This window comes from Orcinus orca, chromosome 5 (assembly GCF_937001465.1).
Source record: "Orcinus orca chromosome 5, mOrcOrc1.1, whole genome shotgun sequence".
NCBI lineage: Eukaryota > Metazoa > Chordata > Mammalia > Artiodactyla > Delphinidae > Orcinus > Orcinus orca.
Genome location: NC_064563.1, coordinates 88,818,689 through 88,841,124, shown reverse-complemented (window position 1 = coordinate 88,841,124; position 22,436 = coordinate 88,818,689). Strand labels below are relative to the sequence as shown.

Sequence of the window (22,436 nt, the reverse complement as noted above, 5' to 3'; positions counted from 1 at the left end):
GTCAGCCAATCCCGATCCAGGGTCAGGCAACTGGGGCTTGCCCTTCTTTGCATCCCGGATTGTCACGGGGTCACAGTACGGGAGAAAACTCACTCTTCTCGTCTCCTCTGACTCTACTGGGTCAGAGAGACTGAGCCCAAATTCGACAGTGTCTCAGTCCAAATAAACAAGACAGAAGAAATTAGATTCAAGGAGACAGAATCTTAGTTCTTTCCCTCATTCAGGGGAACGTTGCTCTGTTTGACCAAGACTTTTGTCCCACTCATGTCTTGTTTCTGAATAAATGTCTTTTGTTCCCTCGATCATTAGACTTCAAGTGCAGTTCCTGGCCTTTAAGTGCACAAACTTAAGTTTCTCTTGTCATTGCACGGTCGGGGCAGCCCAGTGAACCCTGTCAGGAACAGGTTCTCCAGAATCTTGGGCATTACACAGATGTGCTTGAGCTCGTTAGATAAAGGCTAATTTAAACCAAAAGTGCATTGAGACAGAACTTAAAAACAATAGGTTGACTAATAGTAATCCAAAGACCAGTGTACCTCTAACCACATTTTTGTTTATTTTTAAATGTGTTTCCTTCATGGTCTTTCTTGTGGCTCACCCTGTGCAGTTTGTGCACTTGTCGTGAGTTTTACCTTCGACGTTGTTTTTGCTGAAGTTGGTTTTTCCGAGACCTTCTCTTCCTCAGAGGCTCAGTTTCACCCTGCCATCAGCAGTCGGCCAGTTTCGCTGGCAGAAGAGGCCGCAGCTCCTTCCTGTCGGCCCCCTGGGCAGAAGCATGCAGTGGTGTCTCCTACTGCTCTGGGCCCAGGGGCTGAGGCAGGCTCGCCTCCCTGCCTCAGGTACTGAAGTCTAGCCTGGGACTGGAAGGGGAGGGAGAGCGGGCGGAGGAAGGGGGAGGCTGGAGCCATTGTCTTATCCATCTGAGGGAAGGAAACACAGCTTTCAGAGCCCTGTGTCCCCTCGTTGAGAAACGGCTGTCTCTCTGAGAAGGAGATACAGTTCTGTACTAGGCGGCAGTTGAAGGACTTGGGGATGGGGGTTGCCAGAATGGCTGAACCAAGGAAGGAAGCAGGAGGACAGAAAGGGACTAAGGAGGAGGGATGATGAGTTTGCTGAGAGAAGTTCACTCCTGCGCCATCCTCCTTTCTTCTGTCCTTGCGGAAACTTCTAGAAAAACATTGTATTTCCGTAATGGAAAAACCCGCACGAACTTTTTGGCCAACCCAGCATGTTTCCTGTGGATTAAAAAACGTCTTCGTCACAGATTCCAGAGATCCTACTATTAGAGATTTAATTTATGTTAAATCTATTTCCTTCTATATTAAATAACATAAGCAAATATTTCTGAAGGGGGCAGAAATATTTAAAAACCGTAGTATAATTTTGTTTCCCTGTTGCTTTCTGAACCGTCTGGAGCCGGGGTGGAGGTCAGTGTCGAGGATGGTGGCTTTGCCTGGAGAAGCAGAGCTGCTCCCCAAGCCTCCTTTCCTTTGGATGTCGTGGCTTTCCTGAAAAATTTTCCGGACACCCCAAATGGTTGTCAACCAAAAGAGCCAGGTTTTGTTTCAAAGGATAATGTGTCCAGCACAGAACTGGCTGCTGGAAGATACAATCAAGCAGAAGCGATGGCTGACAAGGGCTTATATTCTAGGTAGGGAGACAAGATAAGTGTGTGGAAATAATCAATGAGTTCATCAGGAAGGTATATTCCCACAGAATATCCTAAGAGGGTGAAGTGCTATGTTGTGTAGTAATTACAGTCTGTATGGGGGAATGACAGGGCAGACTGGAGAGACTGTCATTGCAAAAATCAATTCTGGCCTAAAGCCGCCTTGGAATTTCTACGGGAAGGTTCAAGGCCAGCTGCTAAAAGTGCATGCTTTTTTTCCCCTTCCCTAGGAGCTGTGACAGGCAGAATAGTAACAACGGGGAACATTTCTGCAGAGGAAGGTGGCTCTGTCACCTTACAATGTCACCTCTCCTCCACTACTGCCAAAGTGACCCAGGTCAACTGGAAACAGCAGGACCACGTTCTGGCCATTCATCATGCCAGCCTGGGGTGGTACATCGACCCAGCCTTCACGGAGCGAATGGTCCCAGGCCCCAACCTGGGCCTCACCCTCCAGTCCCTGACCAGGAACGACACAGGAGAGTACATCTGCATCTATCACACCTACCCTGATGGCATTTACAAAGGGACAGTCTTTCTGGAAGTCCTACAAAGCTCAGGTATGCTCTCTGGAGCAGGGTGGCTGGTGACCGTCATCCTCTAGGGTAGAAAACGCATTCCTGCCCGATACTGCAGAGCGGGGCCTTCCAACCCTGGTTCACGTTCAGATCACCTGGGAGCTTTTGAATGGTACTGATGCTGGTACCCCATCCCGGACCAGTTCAGTCAGAGGGGCGGAGCAGGTTGTGCTAGGTTCTAAAAGCACCCCGATGATTTGAATGGGCAGCCAGGGTTGAGAACCACTGTTCGGGTAAAGGCACCTCTTACGTATATTTGTTAGGAAGACCAGTTGTTCAGGTCTTGTGAGAAAGGATCTCATTAATTAGTTCAGCATCGATCGTGCAGATTAGAATTAGCCACTAGGTTTATAAAGGATTAGAGCTCAGTGCTAAGTGTAAATGTACAAAAATTTACATTTCTGTGGTACTTCATAGTTTCCAAAATGCTTTTACTTTCATTATCCACCTGGACACTTAAACCAGTTCTCTGGAGGGTGGGAAAGGGTTGTTATCATGGCTGAGGGACAGGATAGCAGAGTCCTGATGGGCTCAGGCAGCCTGGGTCCAAATCCTGGCGTTGCTGTTGACCTCAGACAAGATTATTGGTCTTCTCTGTGCCTTGTTTTTCCCGTCTGTGAAATGAGGAGAAGATGTAAGACCTCCTGAGGAGCTAACGTAGGATTGAATTACTTACTTAAAAAAAAATGCCCTTAGAACAGTCCCTGGAACATGACAAGCATGAATTAAGTATGTAAGTAAGCATGAACATAAGTATGAAACGATCCCCCGATCCCCATCTGACTGTTGGGTGGAGGTGGAGGCTGAGGGTTGGCTGTCTGTTGCTCAGAGCGGTACAGCCGATTTCAACACAGGTGTTCTGGTTCCACTCAACTACACTCTCGGAACTGCCATTTGCTGACATCAGTGGTGTTGGAGATTGTTTGAGTTAGCAAAATATGTGTAAACTGCGAAGATGAAAGGTTATTTTAAAGTTTCTTCTCGAGTGCTACTTCTTGAGGGCCCCTGGCATAGGCCAATGCAGCACGTGGGGAAGAGCCCCCATCCTTTTCTGGTTCTGTGGAGAGCCCTCTGCAGCCCCTCTGACCCTCTCCAACTTCGGTCTCCATCAGTCCTCTTTCCCTACCTGTGGCCAAGGCAGGAGACTGAGTCCTCAGAGCAGGAAGAATACATTCGGGGGAATTTGGGCTCCCCCCCAGCTACTGGTACCTCGTGGGTACTGGGGGTGCCGCCCTTGCCCTAAGTGATTACATGCTTTAGCCATCCTCCTGGCAATCTAAGCCCTTTGTTAGAAGGAAGAGCGGCCCGGCCTCTGCTACACCCTTCTCCTTTCAAGAATGCCCTGGACACCCGGGTTCTGCCCAAGTTCCTGGGAAGGAGGTGGGGATGGCATGAGGCAGCCTGGAAACCCTTCCACTTATAGTCCAGCACACATCCTGACAATACTCCTGTTTCCCTCACACTCTCCTTGGGTCAAGCATCACTCATCTTTTCAAAACTCTCTTCTTGGCTTTTCCTCCTTGCATTTACATTTTACATCTTCATAGAACTTCACTTATTCATGCTTTAATTCATGTCATGAGTATTTATTAAGCACCTGTTAGGTGCCAGGTGCTGGCAAAACAGCAAAGGATAAAACTCCAGAACATTACTCCCTCCAGGGTCTCACAGCCGAGTTGGAGTAAGTGTTATAGGCTTAAGGTGAAAGGTTATATGCTTTTTTACTTCTTTGTACTTTAATGTTCTTTCAATTTTTTTTCATATGTATTTATTTATTTATTTTGGCTGTGCCTGGTCTTAGTTGCGGCACGTGGGCTTCTTAGTTGCAGCATGCAGACTCTTAGTTGTGGCATGCATGTGGGATCTAGTTTCCTGACCAGGGGTCAAACCCGGGACCTCTGCATTAGGAGCGCAGAGTCTTACCCACTGGACCACCAGGGAAGTCCCTGTTCTTTTAATTTTTAATTAAACTTTTTTTATACTAGTATGATTATAAATATGAAGTTTAATAAAGAAAATAATCACCTTCTGGTTTTTTTCTGGATGTTATTTGTTTCACTTCAAGATTATGACTGAAATTGATTTTGTCAAAAAGAGAAAGGAGTGTTAAAATGGTCTGCGCTGGTGTCAAGTGTGTGGGGTACACCCCTTGAGAGATCAGGCATTGATTTCATGACGGGCCTGGCAGATGCTCTGCTGTCCAAAGAGATGGACTTGAAGACGCCAGTCCTGTGGTTAGAGAAAGGCCTGGCCAATTCCCGTGCCCGTGCCCTGACGCTGAGGCTTCCCTTGTAATGGTTGCCCTTTGCTTCCGGCCTCTGCCCACTCACCTTTGTTTTGTTCTCTTCTAGTGGCTGAGCACAGCGCTGGGTTCCAGATCCCATTGCTTGGAGCCATGGCCACAGTGCTGGCAGTCATCGGCACAGCAGTCATTGTGGTGCTCACACTGGCCAGAAAGGTAATGACTCTGGCTGCATATCTCAGTCCTGGGCATCCCGTCTCTGCCATCCTGGTCCTTTCCTGTCACCTGTCTAGAAGTGATCTCTCCCACTGTTCATTGTGCCTTCTTCACAGTCCTTGCTCTGCCTTTCAGTGGCATTGTTTATGCTCTTTTGCTGTCCCTTCCCTTGTCTGGGAGCTCCTGAAAGGTTGGATCCGTATCCTCCCCATCTTGCTGTGGCCTACAATTCCTGCTTGTCCCTTAAGCCGCTCCTCTGAGAGTTTGATTTAGCCACTGTGATGTTGATGCATCTTGGGCATCTACTCTGTGCCAGGGGTTTTTGAACATTAGCTCCTTTAATTTTAACAACTCTTCAGTAGTGCTGGGCTATCTAGCACTTCCTCAGAATGAGAAATCAACACTCCAAAAATTTAGAGGTAAAAGGTACATGGCAAGATGAGTAGGTTGTAAATCCTCTGTTACTCTTGCTTAAAGGGGTCACGTGGCTGAAAGAGTATTGGACGGGGAACTGGAAGTTTCTAATCTCAGCACTGAGTGTGTGATGATAGGGATGCTGTTTCATCTTCCAAGTCTCTGTTTCTTCATATATAAAATGGGGATGATGATTCTGCTCGCTCTGTATCACAGGGTTGTGATGAACAGGTGGCATATTGCACGTGAAAGCTTTGTAAACAATGAAGAAATATATCCACATCCTTGTGTCGTAACTGGTAGTTAGTGATTAGAAAAGGCAAGAATTCCCACTCCTGTTTTGTCTGCCCTGTTGGGTCTTTTAAGCCATCCCAGGTTGCCTTAAGTTACTAAACAAACACTTCGGGGAACACAGGCCTGTGATTCCCAGCACTGTTTTCCACCTTGTTTCAGATCCTCTTCCCTAGTGCCTGACTCACTTTTCCTCCAACTCTGGTTCCCCTCGATTAACAACTCAACTCTGCAGCCTTGCTTTGCTCTCTCTGGACTGGTACCTGGTGCTGTTATTCCTGATACCTGTGGGTTTACAGTTACCACTTTATTTTCTTCATATTTGTTTTGCCTGTTTCTTTCCCCAATCTTTCTTGCTGCCTTTTGAATTAAGTACTTTTTATTATTAAAAAGATCTATTTAGTAGTTATGCATTTTTCTTTTCTTTTAGTGGTTACACTAGAGATTACAAAATAGATCCCTGATTTATTAAAGTATAATATGTATTAGTACTTTCATCATTTCTTGGATTTTGCAAGAACCTTAGAACACATTAACCCTTTACCTACTTCCCCAACTTACTGCTATTATTGTCATGGAGTTTAGTTCTCTATTTTAAACCCCAAGGAAATGATTTATTGTCTTATGAGCCAATATTCATTTAGATTTACGCTTTCTGTTGCTCTTCACTTCTTCCTGCATGTTCTATCTTATAACTAGGATAGTTTTCCTTCTGCTCAAAGGATACCCTTAGCATTTCCTTGTGGGCAGGCATGCTAGTGATGAATTATCTTGCTTTTTGTTCATCTGAAAATATCTTAATTTTTCCTTAATTTAAAAGTGATATATTTGTTTTGCTGGGTATAGAATTCTATGTTGGCAGCTGTTTTCTTTCAACATGTGGAAAGTATTGCCCCAGTGTCTCTGGATTCTCATATTTCTGTTCAGAAATTACATGAGAATCTTATTTTTGCTCCTTGGAAGATAATGTTTTTTTTTTTTTCTGGTTCTTTAGAAATTTTCTTTCTCTTTGGTTTTCAGCAATTATATGGTGATATAATTGGATATAGTCATCTTTGTATTTATTCTCTTTGGGGTTTGGAGTGCTTTTTGAATTTGTAGCTTGATATCTTTTGTCAGTTTTATATCATTCTTGGCTATTATTTCTTCATGTATTACTTCGTTGTCCTTGTTTTCCTCTCCTTATGGAATTCTAATCATGTGGTATTTTCAACATTTTCACTTTTTCCAACATCTCTTACCCTCTTTTCTGTATTTTCCATCTACTTGTCTCATCAACTGTTTTCTTTGGACATGCCTTCCAGTTTACTAAGTCTCTTCTTTGATGGATCTACTCTTCTGTTAAACTCATCCCTTAAGTTCTTAATTTCCATTATCATATTTTTCAGATCCAGGATTTCTATTTTGTTCTTTGTTTGGATAGTTTAAAGTCTGCCAAAATTCCCAATCTTGTTTTTAATTCTTTGAAAATGTTAATCATAGTTCTTCTGAAATCTGTGCCTGATACTCCTATTAATTGGGTTCTCTATGGGTCTTTTAATATTCTCTCTTTTTGCTTGTTTTTTGGACCTATCTTATCTTTCCGACTATTTACTTTTCATTGAATGCTGTATTTCTACATGAAAACCTGTGACCATAATTTGAGGCTGTAGATAATATCATCTTCCTCTAAAGAAGATTCCTTTTTGCTTCCATCAGGTAACTAATCTTCAGGCAGTAGCATTCCCATCACCTTAATTAAATCAGTAGTGAGAGGATTTAAAGCTGGATTTAATTTCTGCTACTTCCTTACTTGTAGAGTGCAGTCCTTTGGGGTCCCAACTCAAAGCCTGTAGTGTTTGCCAGAGTCTCCCTTCCTCGGTGGCCTCTGAACTCTAAATTTTGTCCCTCCAGCTAGAAATTCTGTGTAGCTAATTTGCCTCTCAGCCATGACTTTCAGGCAATTTCTCTAGGAGAAAATCCATACCCTTCCCAACCCCACAATGCTCATCTCATCTCTCTGGGCTTCCTACTCCTGGATCTTGCTCCCCAGACCACAAATTTCTCACTGATTGGATAGATTTCTGATTAATACAGATAGATGTTTATAATATTTTGTTCAGTTTTTCTAGCTATTCTCCCTGGAAAGGTTGGCTCAAAGCAACATAGGCAATCATTGTTCTACCAGAAGCAGAACTCCTATTTCTTATGTTGTATTTCATATCTGCACTCAAAGGCTGACTTTTACAAGCAGAACATATTTACCCAGTCCACCCACTCTCTACCTTTGGCTATATTGGGTCAAGACCCCCAACTCGAGTTCTAGCCCCTCTGTACCTGATTCCTGAACAGCCGTTTAGCCTGAATGTGGCCAGGTCACTGCCAGTCCCAGAGAGGGAGGGATGTGGACAGATGTGTGTTCTTAGGCTCTGGTTCCATCTTGCTTGCTTATTGTGAGCTCTTGTCCTCTTTTTCCTTTTCTCCCTGTCTCAGAAATGGACCATCCTTTGACTTTCTCTTTTTTCTTACTTAACATCTATTTTACTATTTTACTCTTGTCACTCCTCTGAAGACCGAGAGCTACTTCCCTCTCCAGGCCTCAGAGTTGAGATGAATTACACAAACTAGAATTGCTTAATAAGAAAGTGCTATTGTAATGTTCCTCCACTTAGACCTCATGGTATTTTGCATTTTAAACAGCCTTAATTCTATATCCCTGCCTAGGATAAAAAATTGTATATATTTTCCTAGTGTTAATTCTGCTTACGGAGTTACACTTCTGTGCACACTCATGTCTATTACCAGTGACTCATCTTGAACACTTAGCCTAATATCTTACATCTTAAATTCTCTTAGTTTTCTGTGTAGATAAACTCAGTTTGCTTTCTGTAACCTACCATCAATAACTAGGGTACTGATGTAAAAATAACACGTTCCATTTGACACATGTTCTGTCTTCAGTCAGATCTACAAATGAAGAGAGCCCAGGAACACTCACTCTAACCTTATTTTACTGAGAACAGATTGGAGTGAGGATGGGAAAAGGTATTTTGGTAGCAAAACTAAAGTCTTGTTCCCCTCTGAGTTACAAATTGGCCAGGTCTCCCCCAGTCACTGGTCTAACAGTGCTCCAGGCACCTGTTGGACCTTGTTAATTTGGTCTAGAGAAAGTGAAAGAGATTCTCCAAATGGTAGGAAAGCTCATGTGATAGGTGAAAGTTACATAAAATCTAATACCAGAAGATGACTGCCTGGTCCACCAACTTGCCTACAAAAATCTATTGTCCTATGGTTCAAACCCTCACTTCCAGGTTTACGAAACAAACACTGAGATTGCTGACCTACCTGGTTCACAGAGATGTGGCCATTTATTCCTTGTCATTCAACAGACATCATGGAACAGAGTACTGGGGATCCAGCAGTGGCTGAGATGTGGCTAGTGCTATCGAGGAAGTCAATGACTTATAGTATTTTCATTTATGTCTTGGTTATCACAGTAGACAGGTTTAGTAAATGAAACCTCTAGGGGAAGGTGAGGGAAAGAGAAGTGATTGACTAGAGGGGAGAGGTGAAGAGAATGATGATTGATCTCTGAGCTGGGCAGGGAGCTGTTATGGTGGTTGGTGAACAAATGTCCTCTGCTGTCTCCAGAGCTCTGCAGCTCTGGCATGGACATATGGAAAGCTCTTTAGAAGCAGCAGAACACATTTTCCTGTTAAGGATTAAGACTGGTTCATTTCCAGGCCAGTATCCCAGACCAACTTTGGTCATCTTTGTATAAGGGAAAGGGGAAAAGGTGAAAAGAGAGAGTCCAGTAGCTATTAAGTTCTGTGGCTCCCCTTCTAAAATGTTTTATTCATCAGCCCCCTCTTTGACATGTCCATTGCTTCCTGTCTAAACTAGTTCCTCTCTGTTTTTTCATGTGCTTTGGCTATAGTTTCCAGTCTTCTCTCTCTCTTTGCTTAAATGCATTTTATACCTGTATTATTCAAGGTCCATCAGGGAACACATAGTATTCTCAGCATGAGTAGTTTGAGGATAGTTTAATAAGGAGATTTACAAAGGACTGGGAAGCATATAAGGAAACCATAAGCGGGAGTGTAGGAGTGTGTTGTTACCAACCCTAGTTCTTTAGGGGAAAGGAGAGAGGATGATTACTGGAACCTGGGAGGGAGGATGATGAATAGGACCTGAAAAGAGACAGTTGTGTGGAGGGACCACTTTGAGAAGTACTGTAATCTTTTTTTTTTTTTTTTTTTTTGCGGTACGCGGGCCTCTCACTGTTGTGGCCTCTCCCGTTGCGGAGCACAGGCTCTGGACGCGCAGGCTCAGCAGACATGGCTCATGGGCCCAGCTGCTCTGCGGCATGTGGGATCTTCCCGGACCGGGGCACGAACCCATGTCCCCTGCATCGGCAGGCGGACTCTCAACCACTGTGCCACTAGGGAAGCCCTGTAATCTTTGATTGAAGGCCACAGCCAGTCCAAGTCCACCCTGCAGAGAGAATGCCAGGAGAATATATACCCTCACCTCGCACTCTTTCCCTCCATTCTCCTATTGTTGCTTTGCATTGGCTGAACCCAAACTCAAGCCAGAGGACAAGGGAACTCACTGATTCAGTACGCATAGTTCAGTCTTTTCTGGGCACAGAAGAGGGTGCAGAAGGTTGGAGAGTGACGTTGAGGGGTGAACAGACAGTATCCAAGCCAGTACTATTATAGACCTGGAAATGGGCAAGAAATCTTGACTTTCCATGCTTCCGTCTACTCTCATGTATCCTTGATCTTTTGATTATACATTTAAGCAATACCCTTGTTGGCTGTCCATCTATATTTCTCCTAGGAACACACTGGGCTTTATTAGCCATCTTACTATCCCTGTGGGCCAGGCTTCCTTGGCTGCCATTGCAGTAGTTACATCCACCTTGTTTCTTAAGTGCTGCCATCTGTCCCTATATTATTTTGGCATCTCCTCATCCCTCTTTCTACTGGGGATCCAGTTCTATAAAAGCATTGCCTACTTCAGCTCCAGCCTATAGAGGAGAGACATCTCTGAGCCCCTCAATGACGCTGGTGCTCCCCTAACTAGCACATTCCTTTCCACCTCAGCAAAAGGGTGTCTTCTGGATCTTCCCAAGAAACATAATCAGCTGTTGGATTTAAAAAATTACTTAGTACAGGAATTGGCGAAGTTTCTTTGTAAAGGGCCAGGATCTTTTAGCTTTTGTGGGCCTTACGGTCTCTGTTGCAAAAATTCAGCTCTGCCATCGCACTGTGAAAGCATCACAGACAATATGTAAATGAGGGAGTGCGGCTGTGTTTCAATAAGTCTTTATTTATAAACACTGAAATTTGAATTTCATATAATTTTCATGTTTAATAAAATACTGTTCTCTTGATTTTTTTTTAATCACTTAAAAATATAAAATCCACTTTTAGCTCGTGAGCAGTACAAAAGTCTGTGGTACCCCAGATTTGACCCATGGGCCTGAGTTTCCCAATCCCTGATTTAGTAGACTGTATTGGGAAAAACTCTGTTTGTCTGTCTTTTCCTCTTCTCTACTCTTAGCACTGCACAGAACACTTCTGACACCAGATGTGTGGGTTTACTGCCACACTGACCAATTCTCCTACACCCCCTGAGTGTCCTACAGTCAGTCCAGTTCTGACACTATCTGCTTGGAGTTAACATCAGGTTAGGGGCTCAGTCCTCCAAGACTGCCCTCCTTCAGATGCCAATTGCAAGTCCCAGGTTGTCACCTGTACCTTTGACTGACGGGCTGTATATTGAGGTTCCTATAACCCTCTCCTTGGATTCGATAATTTGCTAAGACAACTCACAGAACTCAGGAGAACACTTACTTACACGTACCTGCTTATTATAGAATAAAGAAGTTGATAAAGGATACAGATGAATACCCAGATGAAGGAAATACATAGGGTGAGGTCTCGAAGGGTCCTGAGCACAGGTGCTTCTCTCCCCAAGGTGCTGGGTGTGCCGCCCTCCCAGCATGTAGATATATTCATCAACTCCAAATCTCACACTTCTGGGATTTTTATGGAGACTTCATCACTCAGGCATGATCGGTTATTAACTCATTTTCCAGCCCCCTCCGCTCTCTGGAGAATAGGGAGTAGGGCTGGAGGTTCCAAGCTTCTCATCATGGCTTGGTCGTTCTGGTAACCAGCCTCCATTCTGGAGCCCAGCAAAAGTCATCTCATTGGAACAAAAGACACCCCTGTCACCCAGGATATTCCAAGGGATTTAAGAGCCCTGTGTATGACATTCCTATCAGTCAGGATATTTTAGGAGTTTAGGGAGCTCTGTGTCAGGAACTGGGGTTAATAGAGACCAAATATTAGCAGGAACTGGGGGTAGAGACAAATATATGCTTCTTACTATTTCACATGGGTCTATGATAACATCTCCAATTCTCTGAGCATTTTGTTTCTTTCTTCCCTAGTTTTCCAAAGCACCGTTGGCATCTCTGTTGACAGCTGTGTCCCGGGGCCTTGTGAGGGTGTTAGATCTTGAGCCATGGGATGTGTCCTAATATTGACAAATGATGTGTCCCTCATCCAGTCTTAAGTTCTACTCACCCAGCCCTGATCCACTCCCCTCAGGATTCACTCCCAAACATACTCTCCCAGTTCCACCAGTATGTGTTAGCTCCTTTTGTTACAACCTCTCTCCTCCCTCAGCATACCCAGGATTCCCTCAGTTAGTGTAGGTTGAGATTTTTGCTAATTATGGGCCAATGGCCAATAGGGGAGGGGAGGCAGGTCCTGACAGGACCCATCTTCCATCCCGGGGAAGGGGGTCACCTCTGCAGCTCCAGATGATGCAAGAGAAGCTGGTGGTTCAAGGCTCCCAAGTGCATCTACCAAGAGATCCTCCTCCCAATGCACAGAAATGCCTCCATTCCCGCCCAGACCCTGATTTTGGTGGAGTCTTGCCCAGGCTTAGAATTCAGCCATCTTTGAAGTTCTGTCGCCCTTATAGGTAGGTTCTCTGCCTGCTCTTCAGTGTTGGAGGTGAGCATTTCTTTAAATGTTGCCAAGGAAGAGGAGCTTTGATTCTCACACTTTGCTTTCAGTTGCTGGTAGATCTGTCATGTTCTCGTCTCAGTCCAACAGCAGAATTTAGTAAAAGCCACCCAATCCCACAGTCCTAAGGAGCACTATCTGCTCTATACTTCTCAAATGTCAGAGCTGTTGCACCAGTTCATAACCCCCTTCCCTTTGTGTCTCTTCCCATTTCACCACCAGTGGTGGGGTCTGTATTCCCATCCAGCTGGTAAGGGATTCCCCTCCACAATCCCATCCTAGAGTCTGCCTTCTTTAGATTTGTTCCCAGACATGGAGCCTGGCATGGGAATTCCGGTGAGAGTGATTTATTGGGCTGGGCTCTCAGATGAAGAGTGGTGAAGGAAGCAAGGTAGGGCTAAGGGATGTGGTTTCGGGGGGAGATGTGGTTGAAGCAGATTTGGTCACACCTTGAGGAGGGGGCCAGCCTTTTGAAAACCCACCTCAGCCAGTTGTTGACTGTTGGCTGCTCACCAGGAAAGGTCCAAGAGCAATTCTCCAGAGAAGGGGCAGCTGTGAGCCACTCATAGCCTAGATTCCCAGTGTCTGGGGAAGGGAGGCACTGGTCAGGTGGTGAGGCGATCTGAGCAGGGCACCAACAGTATTCCCTACAGACCCTGAGAGCCAGTAGGTTGAATTATTTAGGAGTTTGGCGTTTGGAATCAGACAGACCTAGGGTTTGGATCCTGGCTCTACCACTTGAGTAGCTGGGCCACCTAACTTTGCTGACCCTCACCTTCTTCATCTGTAAAATGGGAACAATTATGGTATTGCCCTGTTAGGGTTGTAGAAAAACTCAAGTCGTATAATTCACATAAGGCCCCTGGCATTTTTCCTGGCATGTATGAATAACCATTATTTCTTAAGTTCTTATAATTATTATAAAATTTATTTACTGTAGCACCTCATGATACCTGGTGCTCAATAAATTAGTTATATTGCATAGATTGATTTGACTAAATGAATGAATGTTATTTGCTAAGCTACTATTGGGAAAAGTGCACCCAGGGGACCTTCTGTGAGGGCAAGGAGAGATGGGTGTGTCCAGCTGCAGGACAGTGACTGCCAACTGTCTGTTCTCACGTTCTCCAAGAGGGTAACATTTGTCCTGCAAATCTCCATGGTTGCTATCGTCATAGCTTCGTTTGGTCTTTTAGAACAACATCAATGCCTTAATTCCAGACTTGTTTTTTACACTGATTACAATGACAGGGTTCCCTATGCAGGATGGAATGAAAACAGAACAGCTGAGAGACCCAGCTCAGGCATATTTACATTTCCCAGAGGATTTCTGGAAGACAAAATAGTCCTAAGATTCGAAGGCAAGGGTAGGCAGTCTAAGAATGGGAACGAGAACACACCAACACAAAAAGCCACAATCAGCTCTCTGAGAAAGAATCGGGTATCTGTATTTTTTAAATGGATACGGTTGCATCAAGGGATGTAGGACTTCCTTGAAGCCAAGAATCAGCTTGACCTACGATAACAACCCTTTCCTTCACACCTACAGTAAGGCGCAGCCACTTCTACTGAAAAGCAATGAATGAAACAGTCCGTGGGCCCCAGCTCCTCAGGGCCCGCAGTGAGGCCGCACCTGTAACTTCCGATATGTGTTCAAGGCGCCCATCCATGCTGCCCACCCTCCCGCTCAGCCTCTCTGCGTCTATTTATGTCCTGCAGAGCTTGACACTAGCCAATGCCAATGAGGATGGTGCTGTTTCCTATCCTGGAAGCAGTGGGGTGGGCAGAATGCAATCTGGTTTGTGTTTGTTGTTATTTTCCAAGCCTGTGTGTGGTGGCTCTTTGTGAGTCTGTCATTTGGACCTCCAGTGCGGCTAGGTGACCGGCTTTAGAGCAGTATCCACGAAGGCCGAGAGGATGTCACCTTTGCATTGCACGCCATTAGGCATTTCTCCTGCCATCCCGCCTGTGCCTGCTGCTCTGATTTTCTTGCCTGTGAAGCACAACCCTCACCTATGATGCTGTCATATGGACGTGATGGCTGATTTCACGTCCTTGATTTTCCCAGACAGGTTTCACGGTCTATCCTCTTGTCTCATAAGTGTAAATGTACTTGTCCGACCATGAGTCCATATTTTGATTTGGAAGATCCCGTTTATTTAGATTTGGGGCCAGGTGGGGGAGGGAGCGAGCAAGGAAAGAGAGAGAGAGAGAGTGAGTTTGTGTGTGTTTGTGTGCATTTCAGTCCTAAGACCTATACTGAGCATCTGTTATGAACTCCGAGGTTACCAAGAGGAATACAGCACAGATCCTCCCCTCAGGGGAGCTCACAGTTTGGGGCCTGAAGAGACAGAAGGGTAAACAAATTCCAGGCAGCAATGAATGTTACAACAGAGAACTCCCCGGGACCGTAGTGGAACACACAGGAAGGATGTTACTCTCCCGGAAGTTCAGAGGCGTCTTCTTGGACAACGTGCTGTAGAACCGGGTCTGGAGGAGTGAGCAGACAGCTTTGCAGGGAACTGTGGTGCATGGACAGTGGGAGGAGAGGCAGGAAACAGTGCATGGCATTCGAGACACGGCAAGATGAGAGGCAGCTTGGCTGAGAAGAGCATCGTCTGGAATCCCACAAACCCAAGTCAGAACTGGGACTTCACCTGTCTGAACCTATCGGCTCACTCACAAGTAGAAACGTCGATAGGGTTGTGCTGAGATGACATAAAGAAGCTAGCCCGCTTGGTGCTCATAGCAGATTCTCAATCAACGGTGCCTCTCTGGCATCCAGGCCCTATACCGGGAGTTGGGCTGTTGGTTGGGGAAGCACTGCAGCAAATGAAGCTGGAAAAGTGAGTGTGGCCAAATCGCAAAAGGCATTTTGGGGGGCATCACACACAGTCTGCTGTGGGGCGTAAAGCGAAACTACATGTGGCGTATGGGCTTGCTGTGGGTGGAGTCACAGGGCGGGTCTGGAGCTCAGGGCGGAAGCCTGGGCTGGTTTGGAGAGGGATTTGGGGATCCCTAGAGGACAGAGGGTGGTTGCAGATGTACATAAGGATGAGGTGTCGAGTGTGCTGCACAGAGGAAGAGAGAGTACCGGGCACGAGAAAGCAGAGACCGAAACCCCGAGGAACTTCTTTACCTGGGGAGCTGAAGTGTCGGCGGCAAGAAGAGCAGGCCTGGCCGCGGAGGAGGAGAAGCGGAGAGAGTGATGGCACGGGGCCCAGGGAAGGAGAACATCTCAAAGACGAAGCGGTCAGCGGCGTCAGAGGCAGCGAGAAGGAGTAAGAGAGAGCTGGGACTGGAAGCCGCCTGCCCAGGCTCAGCGAACAGGCAGGAGCGCGTGGGCCGCCATGTGCGTGTAGCCCGGAGCCTTTCCGGGGCGCGGTTAGTGCTGAAGTCTACGGTGAAGAGGCTGAGAAATTAAGGGTTAAGGAGCTGCTGTGGATAAGAACACAACTTGTGTGTGTGTGTGTGTGTGTGTGTGAGAGAGAGAGAGAGAGAGAGGGAGAGAGAGAAAGGAAGAGATCATTAGAACTATGGATCATTTTGGGGAGTAACTTTTAAATGACATCCCCACATACTCACTTTGTAGTTTTTTTGTTTTTGGAAGAAATCTCTCAGAATCCGTTCTGCGGAAGGTGGCCTCGGGAGGAGGCTGTCTGAACAGGAGGAGTGGAGGCCCGGCGTCCTGTCCTCCCCGGGCAGCTGTGTGCGAGCGGACGCCGGCGTCTGCAGGGAGCAGCCGGGAGAGGACCGCGCAGAGCCCGAGCCGCACGACTACTTCAACGTCTTGAGTTACAGAAGCCTCGCGAGCTTCAGCTTCCCCGCCGAGGAGGGCTAGCTCCCGGGGGCATCCTCTGGGAGACACAGTCCTGCCTGTGCTATCACAGATGGACGTATTGGCGTCTGCCCGTCACGGGTGTGTGTGTGTGTGTGTGTGTGTGTGTGTATGCGTGTGTATGCATGTGGACGTCTGCACACGCGTGTGTGTGGGTGTGTTCGGTTGAGTGAATGTATGTCATCCTCCTCCGTGTCTGCCTTCCCTTTACCCTTCCCTTCTGTTCCATCTTGGCAGATCCCGGGGAGGAGCCTGTATCTTGATTACCAATGCAAAGTTAGAAAACCAAACAAACACTTGACCTGGTTTCGAATCTGACAGTTGGAACAGATCCTGTGGCTGAGATCTGCATTCCCCCTAAGAGCATTGGGCAGGGTTCAGGGCTACAGGATTCTGTGGTGGATTTCGGGGATGGGGTGACTGCAGAGGCACCTCGTCTCATTTGCCACTGTCGTCTGCGTCAACGTTCACACACCCAAGGCGTTTTAGGACTAAGGCATGCTACCAGCTTGTATGCGGAGATTGGAGGATGACTAAACCATTGACTCGGGTCCCAGCCCTTTGAGAACTTACAGTTCAGTGGGGAGACAACATTTACATTAAAAAGTAGTGAGGAGGTAAGGGTCCAAGACACAGGCCTTTGGGAAGACATGTCAGGTGAGGGTGAGATGGTCAGGATGAGCTCATCTGTGGGGAAGTGGCCTGAGAGGATGTAGGGAACAGTGCGGCTGGGCTGGGAGAGCAGGATTTTTGTCCAGAGAATTCATAGATTCTAAAGTTGGGAGCTGAAAGTCCCACATGGAAGACCCTGGCATCAAGGGAGCCAGCAAGACTTCAGATTCTGTTCTCTGGGCAGACTTTCAAATCTCCTTTTGCTTGATGTACGCAGAAGCTAGTGATGACCTGATATAGAGGATTGTAGGCTCTTCCAGTCACGTGCGTTGGGGAAGCCCACAGAAATGGTGTGTGTCTACTGCAGGAGCTGTAGTTCAGCCCTTGGGCCGAGATCCACCTCTTCTCTATCAATCTGCCATTGAGCCTTTGAAGAAAGAATCTGTTTCCCACCGAAAGGAAAATCTGGATTTTAAAATAGGGACTCTTCACAGGAAAACGAAGGAGGGTGATGGAAGTTTTAAAAAATGAGCACCTCAAACTAGCTGCCTGGAACCCTTAAATTCACACCCTGAGCTCTTTGTGCTGGGGTTAGAGTGGCATCTGAGCTGCTCATTTCTGTTTAGCGGGCATTCAGGCTTTATGCTCCCACCACCTCTCTTAGAAGAATGAGGGAGGTTGGGTTTATAGGAGACTGATTTTCTTTCATGGGCACAGGAACTGAGAGAAAATGTGAAGCAAGACTGTCCTTTACCAATGGTTAAAATGGAACATTGCCCTGCTTCCTGAGAGTTAGGCTGATTAGTGAGGAGACAATTCAACTGCTACTCCTCCTTGCATTTTGATTTTGATTTTTCTCAGTTCTCTACCAACAAGTATGTAGTCAGGAGCCATGAGCTGAAATCTGTCCAGAGTGCCAAGTCCTTTGGAAGAAAGATAGATACCTGTAAAAATGCTGTTATTTGCCATGGCAGTTCACAGCATTTTTATTGCAAAACTAGTGCAGATTGGTTGGGAGTAGAAGACAATTCACAGTTCACAAATGAGCTAACATATCATGACAAAAAGGGAGTGGTGGTTTGATTTGGAAAAGGACATTGGGCTGAGGCTGGACTGACAGTTGGGTGTTATTTAACCTGATTATGGTAACAGGGAAACATTTACAGATGCCGTTTGGATGGTGCTAAAAATACAAAGGAGCCCATAGATGTTGTAAATGGGACAGGTTACTAAAATGAGATTGAATTAGACGGAAAATAAATTTGAAAGTGAAATTCATTGAACCAGATTTTCCTTGGAGACCTGAGAAGACAACCCCCTAAAAGCCAGTTTCCTGGAGACATGCCTGTCCAGTACGGCAGACACTTTCCACATGTGGCTCTCACGTGGGATGTGGTTAGTCCTATTGAGATGAGCTGTGCTAGAAGTAGAAAATACATGCCAGATTTTGAAGACTTAGTGTGAATAATAAGAATGTAAACTGTCACATGAGTAATTGAAAAAATATTGATTACATGTTGAAATTATATTTTGTATATTTGTGTTAAATAAAATATATTATTAAAATTAATTTCACCTGTTTCTTTTTACTTTTTTAATGTGGCTACTGGAAAATCTAAAATTGCCTATGTGGCTCCCATTGTATTTGTGTTAGACCACGCAGCTGTAGACTCTAAACCCCAGCCAAGGTGGTACCGGGGGAGGGTGTCTATCACTGACTGGTGGGCTCTGTCTGTCTCTCATTCAACACAGGGCTTGAGGAGTCTTTTCCCTCTTATTATGTCTTTTGAGAAGTATAAGGAAGGATCACAGGAGAGATTGAGGTGGGAGACCACTAAGTGTAGACAGGAAGAGCTCCTAAACTGTCCTGGATCCCCTCTTAGATTCCATGATAGGGGGAAGGGAGAATAAATGAATCAATAAATGTGAGTTCGAAGAAAAATACATTTACTGACTCCCTACTCCTTATTACTCCACATTCTAAGCCTGGGCATATAGAGTCTGATCTGTAACCCAAAGAATTATACTGAACAAATAAGAGAGATTATGAGTCATGGAGCTTTGAGGTAGATGACCTTCATGAGTGGCTAGAACCTTCCCATGCAATTTTATTTCATGACTTGCGCCTTCTCAGCCTGCGGGCCCCTGGAAATGAACCATCACGGACTCAGGTTTATACAGATTCCATCAGTGCTGGGCTGGACAGGCAGGGTGGCTGTGTGTGCTGCACATGAATGGCAGCGTTCTGGTGGGCTCACCAAACCCCACCAAAGGAGGGAGTCAGCAGCATGGCTGTAGCTGCCAGCTGTGAAGTGTGAGTGTTTTGTTCCATCTTCTGGTTCTTTCTAGGCCTGCAAAACTGCAGTAATCTCCCACATCCACTCCGAGCACACCTGCCCAGAGGCCCAGGAGAGCCTTATGCATGTAAGAGCCTGAGTTTTCTGGAAGTCAGAATTATATACTTTGATGCTTGAGAGAATTTTGTTGTTGTTGTTGTTGCATAAGTTAGAGTCTAGGACAATACTATCCGATAGAACTTTCTCTGATGATGGAAATCCTCTATACCTGTGCTCTCCAACATGGCAGCCCCTAGCCACACGTGACTATTGGCACTTGAAATGTGGCTAATGTGACTAAGGAACTTTAAATTTTATTTAATTTTGATTAACTTAAAAGTAATGTAAATAGCAACATGTGACCGGTGGCTAGTATATTAGATATCACGATTCTAGTAATTGCCTTGCATGTGGAACAAACACAGAGATGAGTGTCTATAAGCCATTGGATGGATCTGCAGATGTTATGCATTTGAAAGGGCTACCACCAGGAAGAAACATGGAGGTGTTCTTCTGTTCTCTTCTGTCCTCCTTTGATCAAGACAAGCATGACACCAAAAGCAAGCTGTGCATTTACTTATTTCAGACTCTTCCCCAAAGGTATCTGTGGTAGCTAAGTGGTTCATATAAACAGGGCAAGAACTGACAAGAAGTTTGCAACTCACAGGTGTTACGCAGGAATAGACTTGCATCACAAGACTTGCCTTGGCCAACAGTCATCCTTACGTCATGTCAGAAGGTTGTTAAGAACATCGCCTCTGCCACTAAAAGTCTAGTTGATTTTATAGAGGTCAAAAGAGCAGTAGCTGTGGTGTCGTGGATTGGGAGTCAGAATACTTGTCCAAGTGCTGAGTACTGCTAGTTAGCCTCATGACATTGGATGAGCCACTTAACCTCTTGATCCTCATTACAAATGTTTCCTTATTTGTAAAATGGTAATAATAATATCTACTTTATAAGGTTCTTGGGAGATGAAGTAAGGTAATGTGGTTGAGTGTTTGCAAGCTGTAAAATGCTGAATTAATGTTATTGTGCCTGGCACTGCTTATGGTGCCACAGAGGTCCCTGGGGGGCATCAAATCTTGTTGGGATTTAAGGAATGCTAAGACGTTGCAGATATATCCTTGAGGTCTGCAAGCTCTCGGTAACTATTTAAAACTTCTCTGTGTTAAGTGTGATAGTCTTTAGAAAAGTCAAACGTGTCTTGGATATTGATGACCTTCTTTGTCATTGTCTTCAGTCTTCATATTTGTGTTTCTAATTAAGTTGATTTCAAGACAGGGAAGCTTAATTCATAAAAGATTCATTTGCTCCAGGAAGGTGGAGAGGTGGAAGAGTTTGCAGTAGTTGAAATACTAGGAAAGTGATGGGAGAGTTGTTCTTACTTTGTACCCTGTCATGTAGGGCCACAGCACCAGGACCCGGGGCAGGCAGTGCATCTCCCTTTGTGAGCAGTGACTTCAAGTCAGCAAAGCCTCATCCAATATATTAAACTTGTGTCGTTTACCTGTACTTATTTTTATTTTAGTTTTTTTAAAAAACTGAAGTATAGTTGATTTACAATGTTGTGTTAGTTTCAGGTATACAGCAAACTGATTCAGTTATACAACATATACATATATATGTGTGTGTGTGTGTGTGTGTGTATATATATATATATATATATATATATATATATATATATACACACACTCTTTTTCAGATTCCTTTCCCTTATAGGTTATTACAAAATATTGAGTATAGTCCCCTGTGCAGTACAGTAGGTCCTTGTTGGTTATCTATTTTATATATAGTAGTGTGTATATGTTAATCTCAAACTCCTAATTTATCCCTCCCCCACTTCCCCTTTGATAACCATAACTTTGTTTTTTACGTCTGTGGGTCTATGTTTTGTAAATAAGTTCATATTTTAGTTTTATAATTCTGTAAGAGGTATAAGCATAATAGGTTTACCTGGTTTTATGTTTGAGCATATTTCAGAAAGGGTTTAATAAAAATACATTCTATTAATTATTAATTAATGTATTAATAGGAATTATAATAAAAATAATCACAGAATCTTCCCGTGGGGAGGGGTCTGTGAGAAGTGCTTTCTTCCTTTGTAAGTATATACACATTACTCAAGTTTGAGAAACACTGGTGTGGTATATATATCATTGGATTTCAAAAATTTGACTTTAGGCACTAGTTTATTAATTGTTTTATATTGGGAAAGACATATTTCTGAACTTCTGTTTCTGTAAGTTAGTGTAATAATGTTTCACAAGGTAATTGTAGGGATGGATAAAGTGTGTGAAGGAGAAACTTTGTAAACTATTAAGTGCTGTATGAGTAGTCCGTGTGCCATTTACTATTGCTATAGTCCATGTATAAACCACACCACCACATTTTCAACAGGCAGGAAAGAGGCTTCAGGAGAGATGATGACGCACAGAGAGATCAAGGGCTCTGGGTGAAGCTGGCTGGCATCATTATGATGTTGCTAAGAGTCACAGAAATCAAATAGGGGAAGATCATGCATCAGGAAAATGTTTCCTTCCTTTTATTTTGTACTTCCTAGAATATCAGGTGAACTTAGGGGCTCAGTGATTGAGTTGCAAGACATCAGTATCTAAATTCATAGAGGTCACCTTTCAGCCCAGGTTCTCCCCATCCCAAGCCCATGCCTGGGTAGCTTTGTGTTCCTCACACTGGTGGGAATGTCCATCCACACTCACCTCCTCCAACCCAAAGCCTGCATGTTCTTGGGAGTCCCCAGATGAGACTGTTTATTCCTTGGACACTTCCTTGATGGACCTGCCCATGTCTCTTTTGGTTAGTTTATAAACTCCCACGGCACTGAGAATCTGAATGGTACATTCTAACTCTTGATGTATATGAATCTTTATTTATATATATCTCTAGTTGTTAGATATGAAAGCTCACCAAGAGCTGAAATAACTTCCTCCATTTCTTGCATACACTGCTCAGTTTTGAGTGAAATGTAGATGCTTACTGAAGAGAGCAAATCTAATTCAGTTGGGTTGACGTCACCCGGGACGAACAAGATGTACATTTTCTCCATCACACCAGCAATTTCTGTGAGAATGATGAGGTTAGAGAGCCCTTATGGGTGGGGTCGCGTATGAGAAAGGGCCTATGGAGCAAACAGGAGTCCCTCAGGAGTGCCCACAGTCATCAGATGGGGACGTATTTTGAACCACGAACTTTCTTTG

General features: G+C 44.8%; 1 protein-coding gene across 1 annotated transcript; it reads left to right on the top strand.

Moving 5' to 3' along the window:
- Positions 1-701: 701 nt before the first annotated feature.
- Positions 702-18,423, top strand: TIGIT (T cell immunoreceptor with Ig and ITIM domains). Its single transcript, XM_004272089.3, has 4 exons — positions 702-839; positions 1,900-2,229; positions 4,599-4,705; positions 16,046-18,423. Exons 1-4 carry the CDS (start codon positions 776-778, stop codon positions 16,274-16,276), a joined length of 732 nt encoding a protein of 243 aa, XP_004272137.2. The 5' UTR covers positions 702-775; the 3' UTR covers positions 16,277-18,423.
- Positions 18,424-22,436: the final 4,013 nt, after the last annotated feature.

Coding starts and splice junctions, on each gene's coding strand:
- TIGIT (XM_004272089.3), top strand. CDS start 776: ATGCAGTGGTGTCTCCTACTGCTCTGGGCCCAGGGGCTGAGGCAGGCT. Junction 2,230..4,598: donor GGAAGTCCTACAAAGCTCAG/GTATGCTCTCTG, acceptor GTTCTCTTCTAG/TGGCTGAGCACAGCGCTGGG. Junction 4,706..16,045: donor TGCTCACACTGGCCAGAAAG/GTAATGACTCTG, acceptor TGTTTTTGGAAG/AAATCTCTCAGAATCCGTTC.